Source organism: Panthera tigris, chromosome D3 (assembly GCF_018350195.1).
Source record: "Panthera tigris isolate Pti1 chromosome D3, P.tigris_Pti1_mat1.1, whole genome shotgun sequence".
NCBI lineage: Eukaryota > Metazoa > Chordata > Mammalia > Carnivora > Felidae > Panthera > Panthera tigris.
The window spans coordinates 40,798,623-40,817,488 of record NC_056671.1 but is presented as its reverse complement, the minus strand read 5'-3'; the positions used below and the strand labels follow the sequence as shown (position 1 = coordinate 40,817,488).

Below are 18,866 nucleotides of genomic sequence, written 5' to 3'. Positions count from 1 at the left end.
CAGCCTATTTTCCACTAGGTATTAACGTTCACATCTTTCTTCATTTATGTTTGTCATATAGTTGTGATCGAACATTTTTTGCTTCTCATGGTATGAAAGGGCACCTCTGGAAATAGACTCTGTGGTCCACATGGGCCTGTGAAAGGCGAACTTGTATCCTGATCCTTGGCCTAAAAAACAGACTTGGTTTGTGCTTTGAATCTGGCTATTCTGAAATGAACCCTAAGAAGCAGTGGTGGGGACTTGCTTAGAACAAAGTCTGGGCCACTGGAACCCATTGCTAGTGTGGAAGACGTGAGGACAGGAGTGGTGCATGCTTACCTTGCCTTCCTGGATGGTGACCACATCGGGGAGACCACCCAGCACCCGGGCACGATCTGCAAGCATAGGCATTTCTGGTTAATCACTGAAATGATGAGCGTCAGTGATCCCATTCACAAAACCACCCCAGGGAACTAACTTTCCAATTTAGCCTCCTTCTCCTTATAATTCCTTTATACCTGTTTTTAATATGTAAAATAAGAAAATGATCCAGTGATTATGGATGTTACCCTTCCTCATACAGATACTTTGTGTGCGTGGGTGCCTCTATCTGTGCCTAAATTATCAGCTTGAGATGGATGGCTTTGTGACATCAAGACCTGCTCTATAATTTTCACAGCTATTTTCAGCCCTGGCCCTTCTGCAGCTCAGTGGGGCTCAGCTCGAGGAGGCAGAGCAGATCTCTATGGACAGCCTCCAACTCTGCTTGGCCTCCTTTATGGGCTTCCCTATGATTAAAAAAAAAAAAAAGTTGCATAATTGGAGGCTACAAGCCATGAGATCTGGAGGTTTATGCAGATTGTGGGCTTTCTTTGTGGACTTTTCTAGAGAGCTTTTCTTTCTTGTCTCCTACTAGTTCTTGGTATGTAGGGCTGCCATCTATGGCCATGAGTGCAAGGGCCCCAGCTGAGGGGGCGAGGTGTGGGAAGGGTGCTGAAATCCAGAGCTGACCTCTTGCCCCCCTGCCCCCACTAAGCCCTGTGCTCTAGGTGTGACTGGCCCAGCCCCAGAGAAGAACATTTGTATAATCTGCTCAAAGGGACACTGTTTGCCACTAAAGCAGTAGCCACCACACTCTCAATTTTAGGCCTACTTTAATTAACGTGTGACTCTAGATCCCGAAGTCAGAAGACTAAAGCTTTGAATGAGTCTTGAATCTTCACTGCTTTCTCCTGTTGATTCCATTGCACCTTGCACCACTTGTAAGTTCAACTCGTCATTTGGCTCCTGCCACACCCTATGTGTGATATCAGGCAGGGCACCTGTGTGGACCCCAGTCTCCTAATCTGTGGCGTGGAGGAAGGGTTGCATTACAGCTGTGGACATGATGTCACCCAGCTCTGCTCCACAGAATCCGTGGGATTCCTCTGGGGGCCCTCTGAGGAGGGGCACTGAGTCAGGGAGCTCAGACCCCCTCCCAACTCCAATGAAGCTAACTCAGCTTTTACCCATTTTGGTAAAATATCTTTCACACAGATACTGGATCTGCGTGAAAGATGGTGTTTGAATGAAGCATCCCCCAACATATAAAAGATTAAACACATGGGGCTAGAAAAGCACTAAAGTCTCTTCCAGTTCTAAACTGCTTTGGTACAGAAATTTCAGAAAGAGTTCATGAACTGGAAGGAGGGTCAGGCTCCTTGCCCACCAGAGTTTGAGAATGGGGAGTAGCCACCAACTGTGGACACTGGATTTGCTTGTGCGTGTGTACAGGAGCAGGAGGGGCACACTGGGTACCAACAAGGAGCGCTCCCCTCTGGCCCACAGTGGGCCCCAGTGCCTGCCCCACTCACCACTAGCAGCAGCCACACAAACCCAGCACAAGGGCAGGAAGAGGGAAGGAGCAGGAAGGAGGCGGGAAGCAGTGCAAGTCAAAGGTGAAAAGTTCCATCCTGAATGACCTGGAGCCACTAAAAGGCTGGCAATGACCTCATTTCTCACTCCCCTATGGTTCCCTTCCATTCCAGCTCAGGACTGACTCTACAATTTTAACCTTCAACCATTTTCAAATTGTTGCTTCACACACTCAGAGAGAACCTGCATGATTACGATATTTAGTCCATGACCCCTGAAATCCTAAAAGACTGGGCGTTCCAGAAATCTCCATGTGTGAGGCAAACAGCTGACAGAAGTTAGTAGTGAGCACATTTCTGGGTACACAGACTTGACAGTTTGGCATTTGTTCACTCAGACCGTGAAGTATTCAAGAAGGCCTTATTTGGCAGCTTTTATCCTACAAAGGCTCTTAGGAAAATGCAGGAGTAAATCAGTGATAGTGATTTACCTGATGCCAAATGTACAAAAATTCTTTTTTTTCATTAAAATTTTTTTTAAGTTTATTTATTTATCTTGAAAGAGAGAGCATGAGCACGGGAGAGGCAGAGAGAGAGGGAAAGAGAGAATCCCAAGCAGGCTCCACGCTATCAGCACACAGCCTGACGTGGGCCTCGATCCCACAGACTGTGAGATAATGACCTGACCCGAAATCAAGAGTCACGCACTCAACTGACTGAGCCACCCAGGCACCCCACAAAGTTTCTTATTTCTTCTTTTCTTTAATACAAATAAATTTTTCTGACACATTGTGCCTGCTGCAAGTGGTTAACAACTTGCATAATTTGTGCCCAGAGATTTCTCAGGACACCTGGGTGGTTAGCTCAAGAGCTGAGTGACAGTCTTAAAATGTAACCTGAGACCTTCCTTTCACATTCTTACTCAAGAGACTAAATGAAAACACATGTAGAAGGTTAAAAAGAAAAAAGAAAGGAAAAAAAAATTCATTCTTCTCCATCTGCAGTCACAATAAACAAATGAAAGTTATGTTTTGAAACTATGCCAGGAATAAATGGGAAGGGGGTTTTACTTACTTTTCTCTGCAATGGCAGCTTGTCTGTGGTTGAGAGACAGGAACAAACATGAAAACAAAGAAGAATTTTGTTTTAGTGTTACTTCAAAGTGGCGAAACCTGGACTGCATTTCATTGCCTGGGAGACATCTTGCTGCTCAACAAGGCAGTGGGAAGTGCTGCTTTTAGGCATTTGCCAAAATAAAAGACCCTCTCTAACCCTCAGGTGGGGGAAGACCTGAGCACACCATGTTCCAGAGAAATCAGTGCACGCAAATGGCAAGGGACTTACTTTAATCTCTGGAATTCAGCAAAGGCTTCATCATATGCTTTAAGAGAAAAAAAGACAAGTTAGAATGTTCTCACCCAGAGCTGAGGACACAACAGGAGTGGATTAAAATTCACAGCCTGAGGTCAGTGTGATCAGTCCAGACATGACTAAGCTGACTTTGAATAAGGCTATGCCTCCTTTACTCTGCAACTTGATGGACTTCACAGGGGAAGCAAATACTTTCTAGGGAGAAAAGATGAAGTAGTGGATTTTAGAAGCTCCCAATCCGGTTGCAAGACCATCCTTTCAAACAGAAAGGCAAAGATTCACTCTGCCAAAGATAAAATGGTAATAAAGGTGGTTAAACATCCCGAACATCAAAAAGGCTTTTCTGTTATTAAATCATCCCCCATGTACGTCACAGCTTCCTAGCTGGACAGTTAAGTGTTTCCATGTTGCATAGTCTGGCCCGTCTATCTGTGTGAAAGGGCACAGGAACTATGACACTCACAGTGTGTGCCAGTATGGGCCCGAAGCAATGCTTCTGAGCTGGCCAGGAGCCGAGATAAAAGACAGCAGATGAGGAAATGAGAGCTACACTGTTCTAAAATCTCTTCTCCCCCCTGAGCCTGCAGAGCAAGCCGCTTGGAATACTTCAGGTAAAAAGGCAGCTTTATTTTGAAGTCTCTCTCATCTCTTCTTTAAGCTCCTCTTTGGTCTGAGAATCATGATATTTTATGTCTAGAAAGTATTTACATAATACCAGTCCATCCCCCTGCTTTTACGGATGGGAAGAATAAGCACAAAGTCAGGCTTCAAGTCTGGGGAGGTAGGCCAGTTAGGCTACCCCTAGCTAAGCGTTCAGTGCCCTTCCTTTTGCCCACACTACACTGAGACGTGGGCATCGCTGAACCAATAGGCTTTGGTGAGCCAGAGAGTAAAAGAAAAAGTTTTTTAGGTTTTGGTTTTTGTTTTTAAATCCACCCCCTTCCTGTTTCCCATTTTCTGTTGTGTTTCAAAATGTTAGAGGACTGTGCGAGAGATCCCCTGTCACTGCAGTGTGTGACTCAGGCACAGGGGGGAGGGGGAGGCGGAGGCAACAACTCCCATTTGAATCTTTCCAGTCCAAATGAGTGGGAGATGGGGGGTAAAGATAAGGGGAGTCAGCACAAAATAACTCAAGGCAGGACTGAAAAGGCTGTGCTCTGAATTGTGAATCTACTCTCTGAGGATTAAAAACACTAAGAGTTCTGGGATATTTAGATTGCATTTGAGTACATGAAGAAGTGGAAGAAAAAGTCAGTCCACAGTCTTCTTGAGAAATATTAGGTAGAAGCTAGACAGGAGCAGTGGAAGGAACACCCCAAGGCAGAGTCCCAAGTGCTTGAAGGAGGATGATAGAAACAGGAGCTGGAGGCAAGGATGGTGATAAGTAAGCTACACATTAAAAGCCTGAGGGTACAATATCCTGACCCTGTGGCTTCCAAGGCCTTGGGGCTGACAGATCAAGAGCCACAGGTGCGTGAGGAACACACACTCGCTTTCCTCTTCCACCTCTTTTAACCATTTAACTTGTGGTTGATAGTTGTGTGTTACTTCTGGTCTGCGTTTGTCCATGTTTCTCACTACTTCCTGCTCCTCTTTCCTCTTCTCTCCAGATGCCCCCATTCTCTCAGCAGATGACCAAGAAATCTGAGGCCATAAGGACCCAACTTTTCCAACTTTCTTCTCTTCTCCTTAATATTGATGTTTGCCAACTCACATTTACCCTCCTCTGGTTTCTGAAGAAAAGGAATCCCTTGCTCTTCCCAAAGTCAACGCCTCCGCCTCAGCCCTAGATCTCAAGCCTTCCATTCTTCAGAACACTGATATATTGGTTATTCCCCTCCACTCCCACCTTCAATCCTTCCATCTCAACTGATTTCTTAAACTCTATTAAACATGCTCAAATTCCAATCACCATGACACATTTCTTTTTCAGTGATCGTCCTTGCTCAAGTGATTGTAAATCAACCTGCCTTTCTTTGTAAGCATCTTGAAAAGGTAGTTCTTTCTCTCCATGTTTATTGTCTCCACTGTATACTTTTCACTGATACTCCAAGACCCACTGAATTCTTTCTTCTACCACCACGCTAAATTTAAACTACTTGATTAAAATCCCCAATCATCTTTCAATAGTCAAATGTAATGGCTTCTTGTCACCCTTCATTCTTTTTTAAAAGCCCTCTCCTCCTCAAGAATTTCTAACCTGCAAAATATCCATTTACCTTGTCCAGAAAGATCCACTGTCTTTTGGTGTCCAGTTTTGCCATCAAAGAGCTCCATTACATACTTCCCTTTGTCATTCGGAGTGGGCTCATTGATTTGCAGCCAGATCTGCTCCCCGGTGACCCCACTCTTAACTCTGTCTGTGTACTTAATAGCAGTCCCGCTGTTCATATCAAAGAAAACATTGTTATTGTTTGCTTTCATCCAGAGCTCATTTTTACTCTTTCTTGAAGATCTCACCATAGAGTTTTACAGGCTTTCAAACAACATGGGATCCACATATGTTCTGCTTCAGAAAAATTATGGGCCCTGCATCACAGAACTTGGATTCCAAGGTCCAGGGCGGCGGTGAGGGTAGGGGGTCTGACAGTCTGTACATTTAACTCCCAACAGCAGTGTGGGGCCCTAGCCGATTGCAACACCAATACTTCTCAGTGGTATTAATGATCTTTGTTTTTGCTTGGGTTTATTTGTAGGGCTAAGAGAATCTTTAAAGTGAAAAGGCCAAACTCCATGTTATATTACAGCATATTTCACGCAGATGGTCTACGGCTATAAATCAGATTTTACAAAATAATTAAAAACAGACTTAAGGAGGTTCATCTGTGGCTGAAATCTATTGACATGTACGTGGTTACAAAGCTATTTAAAACATATGTAAATATGTACTTGGTAGGAAGGCCTAGAGTAAATGAAAAGCAGAATCTCTGCCAAAATGAATGAGGCACTTTCTCTGTCCCTGAACGTGAGTTTCTCTAAATTCTGTAGTAGGTCATGAGCAGACACATACATTGCATTCTTTACAAGAGAATGAAAGCAAATAGAACCCTTTGCTTTGTGATCTGATGGCCTAGACATGTTACTGTTATAAATGAGGTAAGAGAGGTAGAGGTAGATATACTCTCAATGATGCTAAAAGAAACTTTATGAAGAGTTTGTAAACACAAGAGGAAATAAGAAAAAAAGGCACAAAACTACTTAATGATAGCAACAATTATGCATAGAGAAAAGACTGGAAGTACACCAAAAAGTTTACCCTATGGCTAAGAAAACTAGAGATGATATCATATTATAAACTCTTTCTAATATGTAATATGATATTATGTGTATTTTCTAAAAGAAGCAATGTGTTATGTTTGTAGTTGTAATAAATAAAATGAACTTTAAAAACAGAAAAACAAAAATCACGACTAAAAAAGTTTCAGCTTTCAAATAAACATTCACAGCATTTTTCTTATACACTACATTCTTTAAAAGCTATTAAAAGTTAAACTGCCATAAAATGAACAGTAATGGAGCCCCTCTGCACCCACAGACTTGAGTCTGAGCAATATATATGTCTTAGACAGTTAGAAAGATAGATAGTCCTCTGGTTTGCTATAATAAATCTGTTTGAAATCTCTAATCTCTGACCAACATGCATAATACCTTACATTTGTAAAGCCCTTCACGGTTTACAAAGTGCCATAACTTTCATTCTCTCATTGGGTCCATCAGTATTATGAGATAAAACAGGTATTATTGTTGCTATTTCATATGAGAGAAACCTGACATTTCAGAAAATTAAATGACTGGCCTAAGAATCAAAGGAAGATAGGAGCCAAGTCAAGACTAAAGCCCATTTCAGGGTTTTTTTTTCCTGTTATGCCGTATATTTACATAAAGACAGTGAAGACAATGAGTCCTTGATTCCTGAATCTTTCATAGGTACCCGGGTACATAAAACAGTCATTCAGCTGACTAGACTGAATAGAGTCAGAGGTTTATGTCTTGCTAGTCTAACAGGAGTTTCCTCAAAACTGAATGCTCTCATTTTTGTGAACAAGTAATTCTTTTAAAGATGATGTAAAGCCTTTTGATTGATGATTCAGTTAATTTATCTTCTCTTATTCTTCAGACTGATATATTAGGATGTCCTAGCTGTCACAGAGGAATTTCCTAGAATTTGATCTATTTTAACTTATAATTACTTTCCTAAAATGTTCTGAAAGAAATAGAACAAAGGAATGAAACCCCAGGCGTTCAAATTGGAATTTTACTCCTTCTCTTCCCACCCCCACGCCCCCCCCCCCGCTCTGTTTTTTTAAGAACTCAGGAAATGAATAAGAATACGAATAAAAACTGTGTTCTATATCACAATAAAGTCATTTTTAAAGAAAACACAAATGACTGTTTTGTGGGACCCAGCTCTGGTTTAAATGTTCAATCTAGACTTTTAAAGCAACACGAACACAGAGTAGTGCCAGGATGAGGGGCTCTGGAGCCAGGCTGTCTGGGCTCAGTTCTCCATCTACCACTTAGTTGTGTGGCCTCAGGCAAATCACCTCCCTGAACCTGAGCTTCCTCATCACCGAGTGAGAATTACTTGCTTCCTAGAGTTGTGAATATTAACTGAATTCATACATGGAAAGGGCGTGGAGCAGTGACCAGCATGTTATAAACACCCACTGTAGGGAAGATAAACACTGTTGTGCGCCCCTTCCCAGGGCTGCCACAGTGACCTACTGCCCAGTGGGGCTGCTAAGGAGGTCTGCATCCAAAGAGTGGACTGAAGGGGACTGTACCCCATCAGATGTCTATGCTAGGCTGCAGTTCTCTTTCAGCTCAGGAAATTTCAAGGACGGGCAGAGGTTGAGGTCACGGCCAAAAGTATAATGGGGAGCTGGTTTGACTTAGAAACCTACTTCAGCTCTTAGAATCCCAGAGGTGAACTTGAGTTCACCTATAACACCACAGAGGACCCTGGGATTAGAACAGATATGCAGGCTCAGTCTAGCTCAAACACACATTCTGAAAGTAATCGCAAATCCCCAAAGCCTTCCAGGGGTGGATGAGAAACAAGTTAATGCCCAACTATGCCGACTGCTATCAACGCTAACAACAAACTCAGGCACTCCACTGGGTCAGGTTTCTTTGGCGAATGGCTATTCATTCAAATAACAGGAAATTTGGTGCCTCTTGGTGCATGCTGCTTCAGTTTTGTTCTAGACCATAGCAGGGATTAGCTGCAGGTAGAGAGGGAAGAATCAGAATCTGGATCTGGATTCCCGGCAAAGCAGAGGTAGCCCAAGGTCTACCGTCTGGAGGTGGAGGTTGCATTATAGAGACGTGTATGGATTATGATAGTTCCCAAATCACAAAGACAGGTGATTTTAGCCATCACTGGCCTCTCCATGTATGTGTTGAGGGAAAGTGCTAACCTTGTCCTAAGGGAATTGTGGGGGTGCTTGTATCCTACACACATCAATGTCAGACCTGAGAAGTAAGAAGGCTCCTTACATGAGAGGAACAGAGGGTTGCTGTTGCCCTCCTCCTGCCCCCTGCCATGCGCACGTGCACCCACACACACATACATGGAGAAAGAGTTTCTACAGGGCAGTTAAGTTCCCACTTACTTACTTGTGGGACCAGTTAACTTTCAGATCATCCAGATAGTAAGTAACAAAAGAGTACAGCCGTATGCCCTCGGCTGTGCTCTGGATTTTCAGGTCTGTAGCAGACAAAGCTGAAAGAGGAAAACAGCATATTTCATACAGCTGTAAGCCTAACCAGGAGCATAATGAAGCATTGTCACGGGGAGACCATTTTAACTTACCTATTGTCTTACATACTTCAGTCATTAGTTCTTTAAAGGCTGTGGATAGAGAGTCACAGACAGAACTTTAGCATAAAAATGCTCACTAAGGTCAAATCTCAAATTGTTAGTAGCATGTGTTGTCAACATTATCCTGCCTGGTGAAGGGTGTTGGCCATAAGGTGAATTTGCTGACCAAATGAGAATAAGTACTCTTTGAGGGAATAATACTTTAATTTGTATCAACTTTTAAAAGGTCCCTGCTCTTATTTTGATATTTTTCCCCCTCTAATTCTTTGTAACTATATATACATTCTAGAGAAAGCCACCGTGAGATTTCCAGGAAGGTTCTTGGCTTTAGGATTCTCTTCTTCTTAAATCCCAAGAAGTCTTAGTTTACCTAAGAGGAAGTTTTCTCATCTGTGCCATCAACTCATAATGAATTAACCATCCAGGCTCCCTGATATTTCTCAGCCTTATAATGCTTTTTGCCAATAAGCACATTTAGTCTTGCCTCCACGAGGAGCAGGAAGGTGAAATCGAAGTCAGACTCACACTGTTTGTTAGTAATACTGTTAAAGATCTTTTCCAAGAACACACTTGGAAGTTTGGTGGTCACAGGTAGGTCTTTGTTATCATGATATATTTGTTCTTAGAAGTCTCTCAAAAATGGAAATTGCTTTCTTGCTCTGCTAATACCTGAGAGGTTTCACAGTTCACATATAAATCTTTCTTGCCACCTTTTAAGAGTGGACTATTTGGCGACATACTTTTCATTGAATTTTTTTTTAAGTGAACATCTTTTTAAAAAGTAAACCCAATGTGGGGCTTGAACTCACAACCCTGAGAGTAAGAGTCATATGCTCCTCTGACTGAGCCAGCCAGGCTCCCCTCACAGTAGTTCTTGATCCTGGAACATTTTTTATACGGTTGAAACAAAAATGATGCTTTATAATGAAAATGGAACCCTAGGGGACTATGGACTACAAATTCTCTGAACGCCTAAAGTACACTTTTGATATCCACGAAGACTAAACGTGAAGTATTTTTGAATAAAACAGTCGTTCACTCTGCTGGAGTTTCAATTAAAACAAAACCTGTGGACAAACACAGCAGGACTTCAGCCTTACTCACCAGTCTGGTAACCTGTACACAGAACACACAAAATGGACCCCCCCAGTTGGTGGACTGACCTTCATCCACAAGCTTCAGTCTGCTCTTATCTTTTCCTCTGTCGTCTTTCAGGATAACTTCATAAATCCCAGCATCTTTCTTGGAAAACTAAGGGGGGGATGGATACACCACACTGCAGCTGCCAGCAGCCTCAGAGTACCGTGTTTGCACTCTTAAGGTCCTCTGGTTTATAGAACTGCCATCAAATCACACATTAAACAAGCATGTGGCTATGTGAGCAATGAGGAGTTCACAGACGAACGTGTCCATCATCATTTCACCAGCTAGCGGTCCTGATTTTTCACCCTCTAGGGCTATGAAGTCCTTATTCTTTACTTTTCCTTCATATTAAAAACTAATGATCACATATATTTGAAAGATATGGCCTTTTAGACGAAAAAGGAGGTAAAACCCTATACTTACATGAATACTACGCCTGATGTCTCTGTACTTTGAGGGAACAAGTTATCATGAGGCTTAAGAGCAAACCAAGAAGAATCTACTTAATTGCCTTGCCCCTCACCCATCTATGAAAAGAAGTAGCTTAGAGAGGCCAGAGTTGTGGTGTCTAACCAATATTGGTTGGATATCTGACAAATCCATGCATTATCACAAAGTGAGAGTTTTTGTGTTCCTACGGTTTATTTTTGGGGTGATGTCAAGGGAGGGATCTTTGGAGCAGCTAGAAGTAAGGTACTACAAATGTCTGGAGTTAAGGAATACAGAATCTTATCTCTGTTTTTAGAAGAATGTAGGGTACAGAACTAATAAATTACATTTCACATTTATAGTCACCTACCTCTGTTATAAGCAGTGTACATATGCCATCCTTAAAGTCATGCTTTTCATCCACTGATATCTCTCTTTCATCTTTGTACCACACAATATGAGTCTCCTTCTTAATATTTGCCACCTGGAAGAAAAGCCATAATTATACTTCTTGAAGTAAGGGAATGTTGCTCTTACAAAACTAGTTTCTAATGTAGCATTGGAAAGAAGAAATGCATGAAATTAGAAGACATAGATTTCTTTTTTTTCAAAAATTTTTAATGTTTATTTATTTTTGAGAGAGAGAAAGAGAGAAAGAGAGAGAGCAAGCGAGCATGAGCAGGGGAGGGGCAAAGAGAGGGGGAGACATAGAATGTGAAGTAGGCTCCAGACTCTGAACTGTCAAAACAGAGCCTGACACGGGGCTCGAGCCCATGAGCCTTGAGACCATGTCCTGAGCCAAAGTCAAACACTTAACTGACTGAGCCACCCAGGCACTCCAGAAGGCATAGATATCTGAAGGGATCAATTGAAAGCAATTTTAATTGGTAAAGAGTTTAGAATAAAATGGATACAAATGAATAAACCTAAATCAATAGCACCTATTTCTAGCAGTAAAAATTGACTTTAAGATTGTCTGGTGGACAGAAAAGAATAGATATGTACATGTTAACATGTATACTTAAATAAAATAAATAATAAATATCTGAAAACCATAGAAGACACATCCCATCACATTAAAATATAGCCTGTGTCACAAAAACAAATGGCTTTATCAAAACAACAGAATGAGTAAGCCCCAATGTATATCTAAATATTTTTAAAAAGATGACTGAAGCTTTGCAAAGAAGTGTGGAAGGGAAGTATGTTTGTGAAAACATTTTTTAATTAAAATGTTTTTAGTTTTGTTGAGATAAAATTGACATACAATGTGTAAGTTTAAGGTATATAGCATATTGATTTGATATATGTATATATTGTGAATTGATTCTCACAGTAAGTTTAGTTAAAAACCATCAAGTATGGTTTAGTAAATTAATTGCTTAGCAATTTTGAGGAAACTCATTTAAATCCTATATCCATACATCATAACATCATAAGTTTCAAACTCGTACAGTTAAAGGGATCTTGACCTTTATCTACAATGTTTGCATTTTCTACAAAGAAGACTATATTCTTGTATTTCTGGTGTAATTAATATTGTGTCAAAAGTAAAGACTTCATACAAATCAAGAGAACAATCCTTAAGACCCCACTGAACAACTGAAGAAATGCACACACAATTCCCCAAAGAGGAAATATAACTATATAACAAACTATATAACAAACAGATGAAGAAAATGGTGGTGTGGATTCCTGCAGGAGAGGAGTGCCCAGCTCTGCCTTGCAGGCACGCTGGGGTTCTTGTCCTATATTCTTTTGAGTAGACTAGTTCCAAATGGGGTCCATGATAGTCTCATGAGTCTGAATGTTTAGTTACACATACTCCATTAACTACAATGAATATATAAATTGCTAAATGCGCCTAAACTGCTCTAATAATGAAACAAAGAGCTATGGGAAGACAGAGGAAGGTTCATTCTACCTGCACAAAGAAGGAAAAGGTCTTACAGAAAAGATGACTAAGCTGGGACTAGAGAAAAGATTTTGTCGGAGAAGCTGAGACAGCATAAGGAACAGGCACTGGAACAGCATAAGTACATAATGTATGAATATCTAGATTCTATTTTTAGGCTTCCGTGGTTGTTCAGAATCTGGGCAAGGGGCTGATTCTCCTGAGGAAAGCCATCAGAACAGGACACCGGAGCTCACATCCCAAAAGGCTAGTACAACAGGAAGCAGGATAGATGTGTGGGCCCCTGGGAAAGGGTGGTTTGCGGGGTGGGCAGTTGTGGAGGAGAAAGTGAGCCAGGGGCTGTATGGCAGTGGACAGCCAGGAGGAGAGAGAGGGTTTTGGCTGCTGCCTGAGAAACTGCTTTTAGGAAGCTTTGCCATTTCCATTGAGACTAAAGCCTAGAATTTAATTTTCAGACACCTTTCTGGGAGACTGATGTTTCTGTAACTTTCATCAGACTTAGAAGAGACGGGGGCGCTTGGGTTCTGGCTTTGCTAGTGCCAAATGCCAGACCCATGCTTCTACTTGGAGCCACTGTCTGCTGTCATGACCTTTACACTCCGACCTCATCCAGCAGTTCCCTGTCCAAAACATTTTGGTGACTCACTCGGCTGAACACACCATGTGCCAAGGTATAAAATGATTAAGGGTGTGATATGGCCTTTTTTCCCCTAAATCTTTCCCAAGGCCTAATGAGAGCTGTACACTCTTCATCAAACCTCTCCCCTCCTGGCAGCATGCTGGTTCCAGAACCAGCCTCTGAGCTAGCCAATACTCAAAGGAATTGTTGCACCAGTCACAGAATATAGATACGAAATTGTTAAATTTCCAGGGAAGGACAGTGTATCTAGAATGATCGTGGAATAGATCTACTAGTTAGAATGCACATTTGGCCTGAAACAAAGACCATGTGAGATTCTTCTGAGATTAATAATTTTTAAAGAGTTGGGAGTGGGGAGGGAAGAATGAATAGGCAGAGCACAGAGGCTTTTTGCTTTTTAGGGCAGTGAAAAAACTCTGAATGATGCTACAATGGTGGATACAAGTCATTACATATTTGTCCAAACCCATAGCATATATAATGTCAAGAGTGAACCCTAATGTCAACTATGGACTTTGGGTGATTATCATGTGTCAGTGTAGGATCATCAGTTGTAGCAAATGTGCAACTCTGGTGGGGGACGTAACGTAGGTGGAGGCTGTACATTTGTGCGGACAGGGCGGGGTATATGGGAAATATCTATATCTTCCCTACAATTTTGCTGTGAACCTAAAATTGTTCTAAAAAATGTAAAGTCTTGGGGCGCCTGGGTGGCTCAGTCAGCTAAGCAACCCACCTCAGCTCAGGTCATGATTCATGGCTTGTGAGTTTGAGCCCCGTGTTGGGCTCTATGCTGACAGCTCAGAGCCTGGAGCCTGCTTCAGATTCTGTGTCTCCCTCTCTCTCTGCCCCTCCCTACTTATACTTTGTCTCTGCCTCTCTCTCTCTCAAAAATAAAATAAACATTAAAAAGCTTTAAAAAAAAAAACCCACAAAGTCTTAAAAAAAGAAAAGAAGAGCCAGTCCTTATTAGCTAAGGTGTAATGAATAGGAGCCATCATCTTGTCTTCCCATATTTTTATGTTGTTTTATCTTATTTTATGTTTCATTTTACTTTATGCTTCTTACCAACCAATGATTACAGTAACATTCAACAGTAAGAATGTGTCACTTAGCATTTTGGTTCAAATGGAGGAGATGAAAAATTGATCTTCCTTTTCTCACATTCTATTTTATCTTTATTTCCCTTATATCAAATATTAAAAACTTATCTACTTCTTACCTTGCATTTCAATAGGACATTACATTCACCAGTCACTTCCCAGCTCAAATACTCAGCAAAATGAGGACCTATAAAATTTTAATGACATCAGTAATCACCCTATTAACCACAAATGCAAAATCAAAGCTCATTCTTAAATTCTAAAGCGATACATGTGTGAAGTGATATTTTAAAATTCAAGATTAATTTTCAAATATTTAAATGGATACATATTTAATAATAAATATTTTCAATTGTTTTTTATTTACCAGGGCATTATTAACATAAGCAAAAATAATGCATTTTAACTTGTTATGGAAATAATCTTGGAATATTTTGTTCAAGAAATTGAAGTTATTCTTTTTACTCACTGCCCATTTTTACCTTGTTTCCTGATCCATTCTTGCCGCTGGAATTCAGCTTCTTTCTGGAGCTTTTTATAAACTAAAGATTGAAAAATAAAGAAGTATGAAACTGAGTTGAGTGGTATAAATGTATATGCCAGTCACCGTGCTAAGTGATTTGTACTCATTATTATAACGCTCATACATCATGACCCCCTATTTGTTGTAAGTCTTCATGATGAAGAAGTAGGCTTAGAAAGGTTAAGTAAATTGTTTAAGGTCATTGCGCTAGGAAATAGTGAAGCAGTATCGGAAGTTGCAAATGTAGAGATCTGGCCAACCTTCCCAAATGCCACACTTGCTAAATGCCACATTTTACATCTTGGTGGTTTCTACAGTGGCTTATGGCAGCTGACATATAATCTAGTTCTAAAGTATGACTAATTGATTTGGCATACACTACTTTTGCATATTTTTCTTCTTAAGTAATTTAAAGTAAGTACACAATATAAGGTAGGAGCATCGTTCCTGAGATACATATACAGACTTGGCTGTGTTGCAATCTCCTTCACTGGAGAATTTTAGTAATAAATACTTGTTTATATATGAGATGACTGAACTGCAGTCTTCCTTGTGGGCTAAGGATAAATCTGGTGTCTACGAAATGAAGTACTATGGAAAGTATTAACTGAAAATTGGATTCCAATTTTGAAATACAAGAAGCAATTCCTACTGCCTTCCACGCGACTACTTTTGTGCCATGGGTGTTTGCATTGAAGGGAGCAGGGAAATCTTTCAGCTGATGTTTCACAGAATTCGTACCATCTCCAATGAGAACAAGAGTAGAATGGCCAACTGCTTTTCCATCTTGAAGCTGGAAAGTGTATGTGCCCTCATCCTCATCCTGTAGCTTTTCCATGAACATTTCAATTATGCCAGTGTTTCGGTCAACATGCATCTTATATTTCTTCAGTGTGAAAAGGAAAACAGAAATCAGTGAGCTAGATATGATGAGGATGCCTGATAGAATAAACACAAACTCCAAAGAATCATAATGTTAACACAATTTCTTGTTCACACTTTTTTTAGATGCAAGCTTTCAAAATCTTGTGCCCAGGAAAAGGAAAACATTACATGGAATAGATGACCTTGACCAGAAATGATTACTAAAATCTCTGAAATTTAATTTTTTAAATACAAATAAAGTTTTATTATCCCAAGTCACAAATTTTGTCAAAAACGTGTTTTTAGATTCCCATTTTACCTTCCAGATTACATTAGCTTCAATTAGCAGAACAATGCAAAAAATAGGCAGCATGCAGACGTATTTTGGCTCATTCATGATTATATCCCTAGCATCTTGTACATGCGTGGTATATAGCAGGCAATTAATAAATATCTGCTGAATTAACATGTGAATAAAAATGCTTCCAAAGCATTTGAAGTCCATTTGTTCTTAATAAACTGAAATTGCCCTACTGAACTGTGCTTATTTTATCATACTACTTAGGCAACTTCTTTTCAATGTAAAAATAAATCTTAGCTCTGGCATACAAGCACAAGTTCTATAATGGATTGGAATTAATAAAGTTCTCCTATAACTTGTCACAGAATGAAGGCTCACGTCTGGGATCAACTCTGTGCTGCAATTCATGTCCTAGAGCTTCCCCTGAAGGAAGCCAGTCTCCAACTGAGACCACATTCTTGCTTAGCTGTCATCTACCTTAGCTTGTTTCCCTAATCCCCACTCCTGAGAGTACTCTCCCATAAATCAATTGGAAGAGAAACTTATTTCAGACTGTCCTTCTAAGGAACTTAGCCTAAGACAGTAATTTCCACCCAATGAAATAGTGTAAGAACTAATTTCGATGACAATGGGCAGGTCTCCAAGTTCAGGGTACGTATGTGTATGTGGGCAACAACATGAAAGTGTGTGCGAACACATGAAGGGAGTGTGTCTATGTGCACGTATGCATGAGTGGTCAGAGGGTGATGCCAACGCTGCTTTTCCTTCCCCTCCATTGGTCAGGTGATGAGCACACAGTCAATGAGAATATTCTGAAAACAGGGAGAAGATGGGCCACAGTGGACTCTGTGTGACCTATTCGGGCTCTACACACAGTTGTTAAATGAGTTGAAAAGAAATACATTACATATTCTTTTGCTATTTATGTGATTCATTCTCCCCTTCACTAACGAATTCTGAAACGTTTTAAAAACATATCTTGATGAAAGGAGAACAGGTTGTTAATATTGGCCACAAGTCACACTTCTCTCCCATCTTCTGAATCTCTCATTCATACCCGTGATAGCACAGGTAAGAGCCAGAGCTCCTAAACCCAAATTCTTCAGTACCACTGAGTGCTGGCCTGATCCTGGCTCTACTGATATCTAGGGAGGACAAATAAAGTGCAGATGTTGTAACTCTGTCTATGGAAACTACGTGTTGAAAGCAAAGCAAAGAGTAGATATACACAACTACCTATGTAAATAAGATATCAATAGACATACACACACAGAAGTGTAGAATCAGACCAAGAAGTATAAACCGATATGTGTATTACAAAACTGTAAGAATTTGTGATTCTTCTGAGTCTTTAAACTTTTTCTTACAATAAAAATGTATTGCATTTTAACCAGAAGACCAATGAAAGATATTTTTACTGTAATTTTTTCTGAGCCATCAGAATAATAGAAGCCATTTCTTCCCCCGTGAAGAACCAAGTTCCTGTTGGAGTTTCTGATGGGAGTATGTGAGTTTAGTTAAGCGTTCTTGCTCCTCTGACTTCTCAGGAGAGCAGCTCCATTTGCACGGGTAACAATACTTCTTGGTTTGCCTGGGACAGTTTTGGTTCGATTGTTGTCCTGGAAAAATTATTACTGGAACCCTCTTTCATTCTCAAAAGTGTCCCAGTTTCGATAATATGATATAATCAATCTATATTTTCCTCTCCTTTTTTTTTTTTTTTACATATGAAATGACTTAAACCCCACCACTCCATGCTCAGTGGTTTTCATGACAACTTACCCGCATCTTAGTAGGGCTTCCTCAGTACATTCTACAGTGATAAGTTTAGAATCTAAAAAGCGTAAAACATACCGGCCCTTCAAAAATCTCCTTGTCGTTAAATATGTAGGTGACCTTGGTGTTGGCAGATAGCTTCTCAGCCTGCATCCAGAACCGAACCTGGCCTTTCTCCAAAATTTCAACTGCCAACTCTGACTTAACTGGAACAACTATGCACAATAAAAATAAAAATAGCAATTTTATTGGTAACCAATTGTATTGATACAGATTTTTCAGTGAAAAAAACACTCAACAGAAATGACAATATAGCACCTTGCTTCTGGCAAAGCCTGGAGGCAGTACGAAAGTTGTAGAGAAAGAACGATATTCAGCGATGGAAGACCTGGATTCTAATCCTGCTGCCACATTGGGCAGGTCATTCCCCTTCTCTGAGTCATAGATGTCTCAACCGTAAAAATGAGGAAGATGAACTTACCTCCAGGGTTCCTTCAGCTAACCTGTGTGACTCTCTACTGTAGCTTTGGTTAGGTTTATTTAGGGACAATAACAAAGTGTGATGAAATAGCCTTGGGCTGGCCCCAGGAGATCTGGAGCCTAGTCCAATGTCAATGTCAGCAACTAACAAACTGTGTGATATTAGGCAGATTACTTCACATATCTGGACCTCAGTTGACTTGTTTATAAATGAAGGGGATTGAACTGAATGTCCTAAAGGGTCAAGATAGTTTCCAGCACCAACATTCTATAATCTCAATTGCTTCAAAATATTGGGAAAGGAGTTAAATTTTATTTTTTTCAACAACTTAACTCTCTGTGGACATTCTTTCAAATGTTTTTAAAGATGAATTTTAAAACAGAATTAATTTTGATTATATATATAAGATGAACCAGCTTATCATTTAAACTCTATTCATCCCACTGGTATACCAGTTCATTTAAGTTCTTAGACTAGGCAAAATTTCAGAGGCAAATACTTGAGTCACTATTGAGAAGGTATATTAAAATATGGCATGGCTTATCTCATAAAGAAAGTGAAGAAATCATATGATATCTCTGATTTATACCTGTATCGCTTCAGCCATTTAAGTCTGAATGAAATTTCAGTCTTTGGCTGATATCTCTCAAAGACCATTTTC

The 18,866-nt window shown here is 40.4% G+C and overlaps 1 protein-coding gene across 11 annotated transcripts in view; it reads right to left on the bottom strand.

Moving 5' to 3' along the window:
- The window catches only part of MYOM1 (myomesin 1), a 163,426-nt gene that overhangs the window by 3,882 nt on the left and 140,678 nt on the right, over positions 1 to 18,866 (bottom strand). For all 11 annotated transcript variants that reach the window (XM_015540792.2, XM_042962765.1, XM_042962769.1 and 8 more), the window contains 12 exons: positions 17,803 to 17,939; positions 15,525 to 15,669; positions 14,743 to 14,802; positions 14,380 to 14,447; positions 10,973 to 11,086; positions 10,194 to 10,281; positions 9,022 to 9,060; positions 8,826 to 8,931; positions 5,426 to 5,589; positions 3,180 to 3,216; positions 2,910 to 2,932; positions 322 to 377 (listed from right to left, as the gene is read on the bottom strand). In XM_015540792.2, the coding sequence (XP_015396278.2) occupies positions 322 to 377; positions 2,910 to 2,932; positions 3,180 to 3,216; positions 5,426 to 5,589; positions 8,826 to 8,931; positions 9,022 to 9,060; positions 10,194 to 10,281; positions 10,973 to 11,086; positions 14,380 to 14,447; positions 14,743 to 14,802; positions 15,525 to 15,669; positions 17,803 to 17,939 (1,037 nt within the window). The remainder of the gene's footprint in view (positions 1 to 321; positions 378 to 2,909; positions 2,933 to 3,179; positions 3,217 to 5,425; positions 5,590 to 8,825; positions 8,932 to 9,021; positions 9,061 to 10,193; positions 10,282 to 10,972; positions 11,087 to 14,379; positions 14,448 to 14,742; positions 14,803 to 15,524; positions 15,670 to 17,802; positions 17,940 to 18,866) is intronic.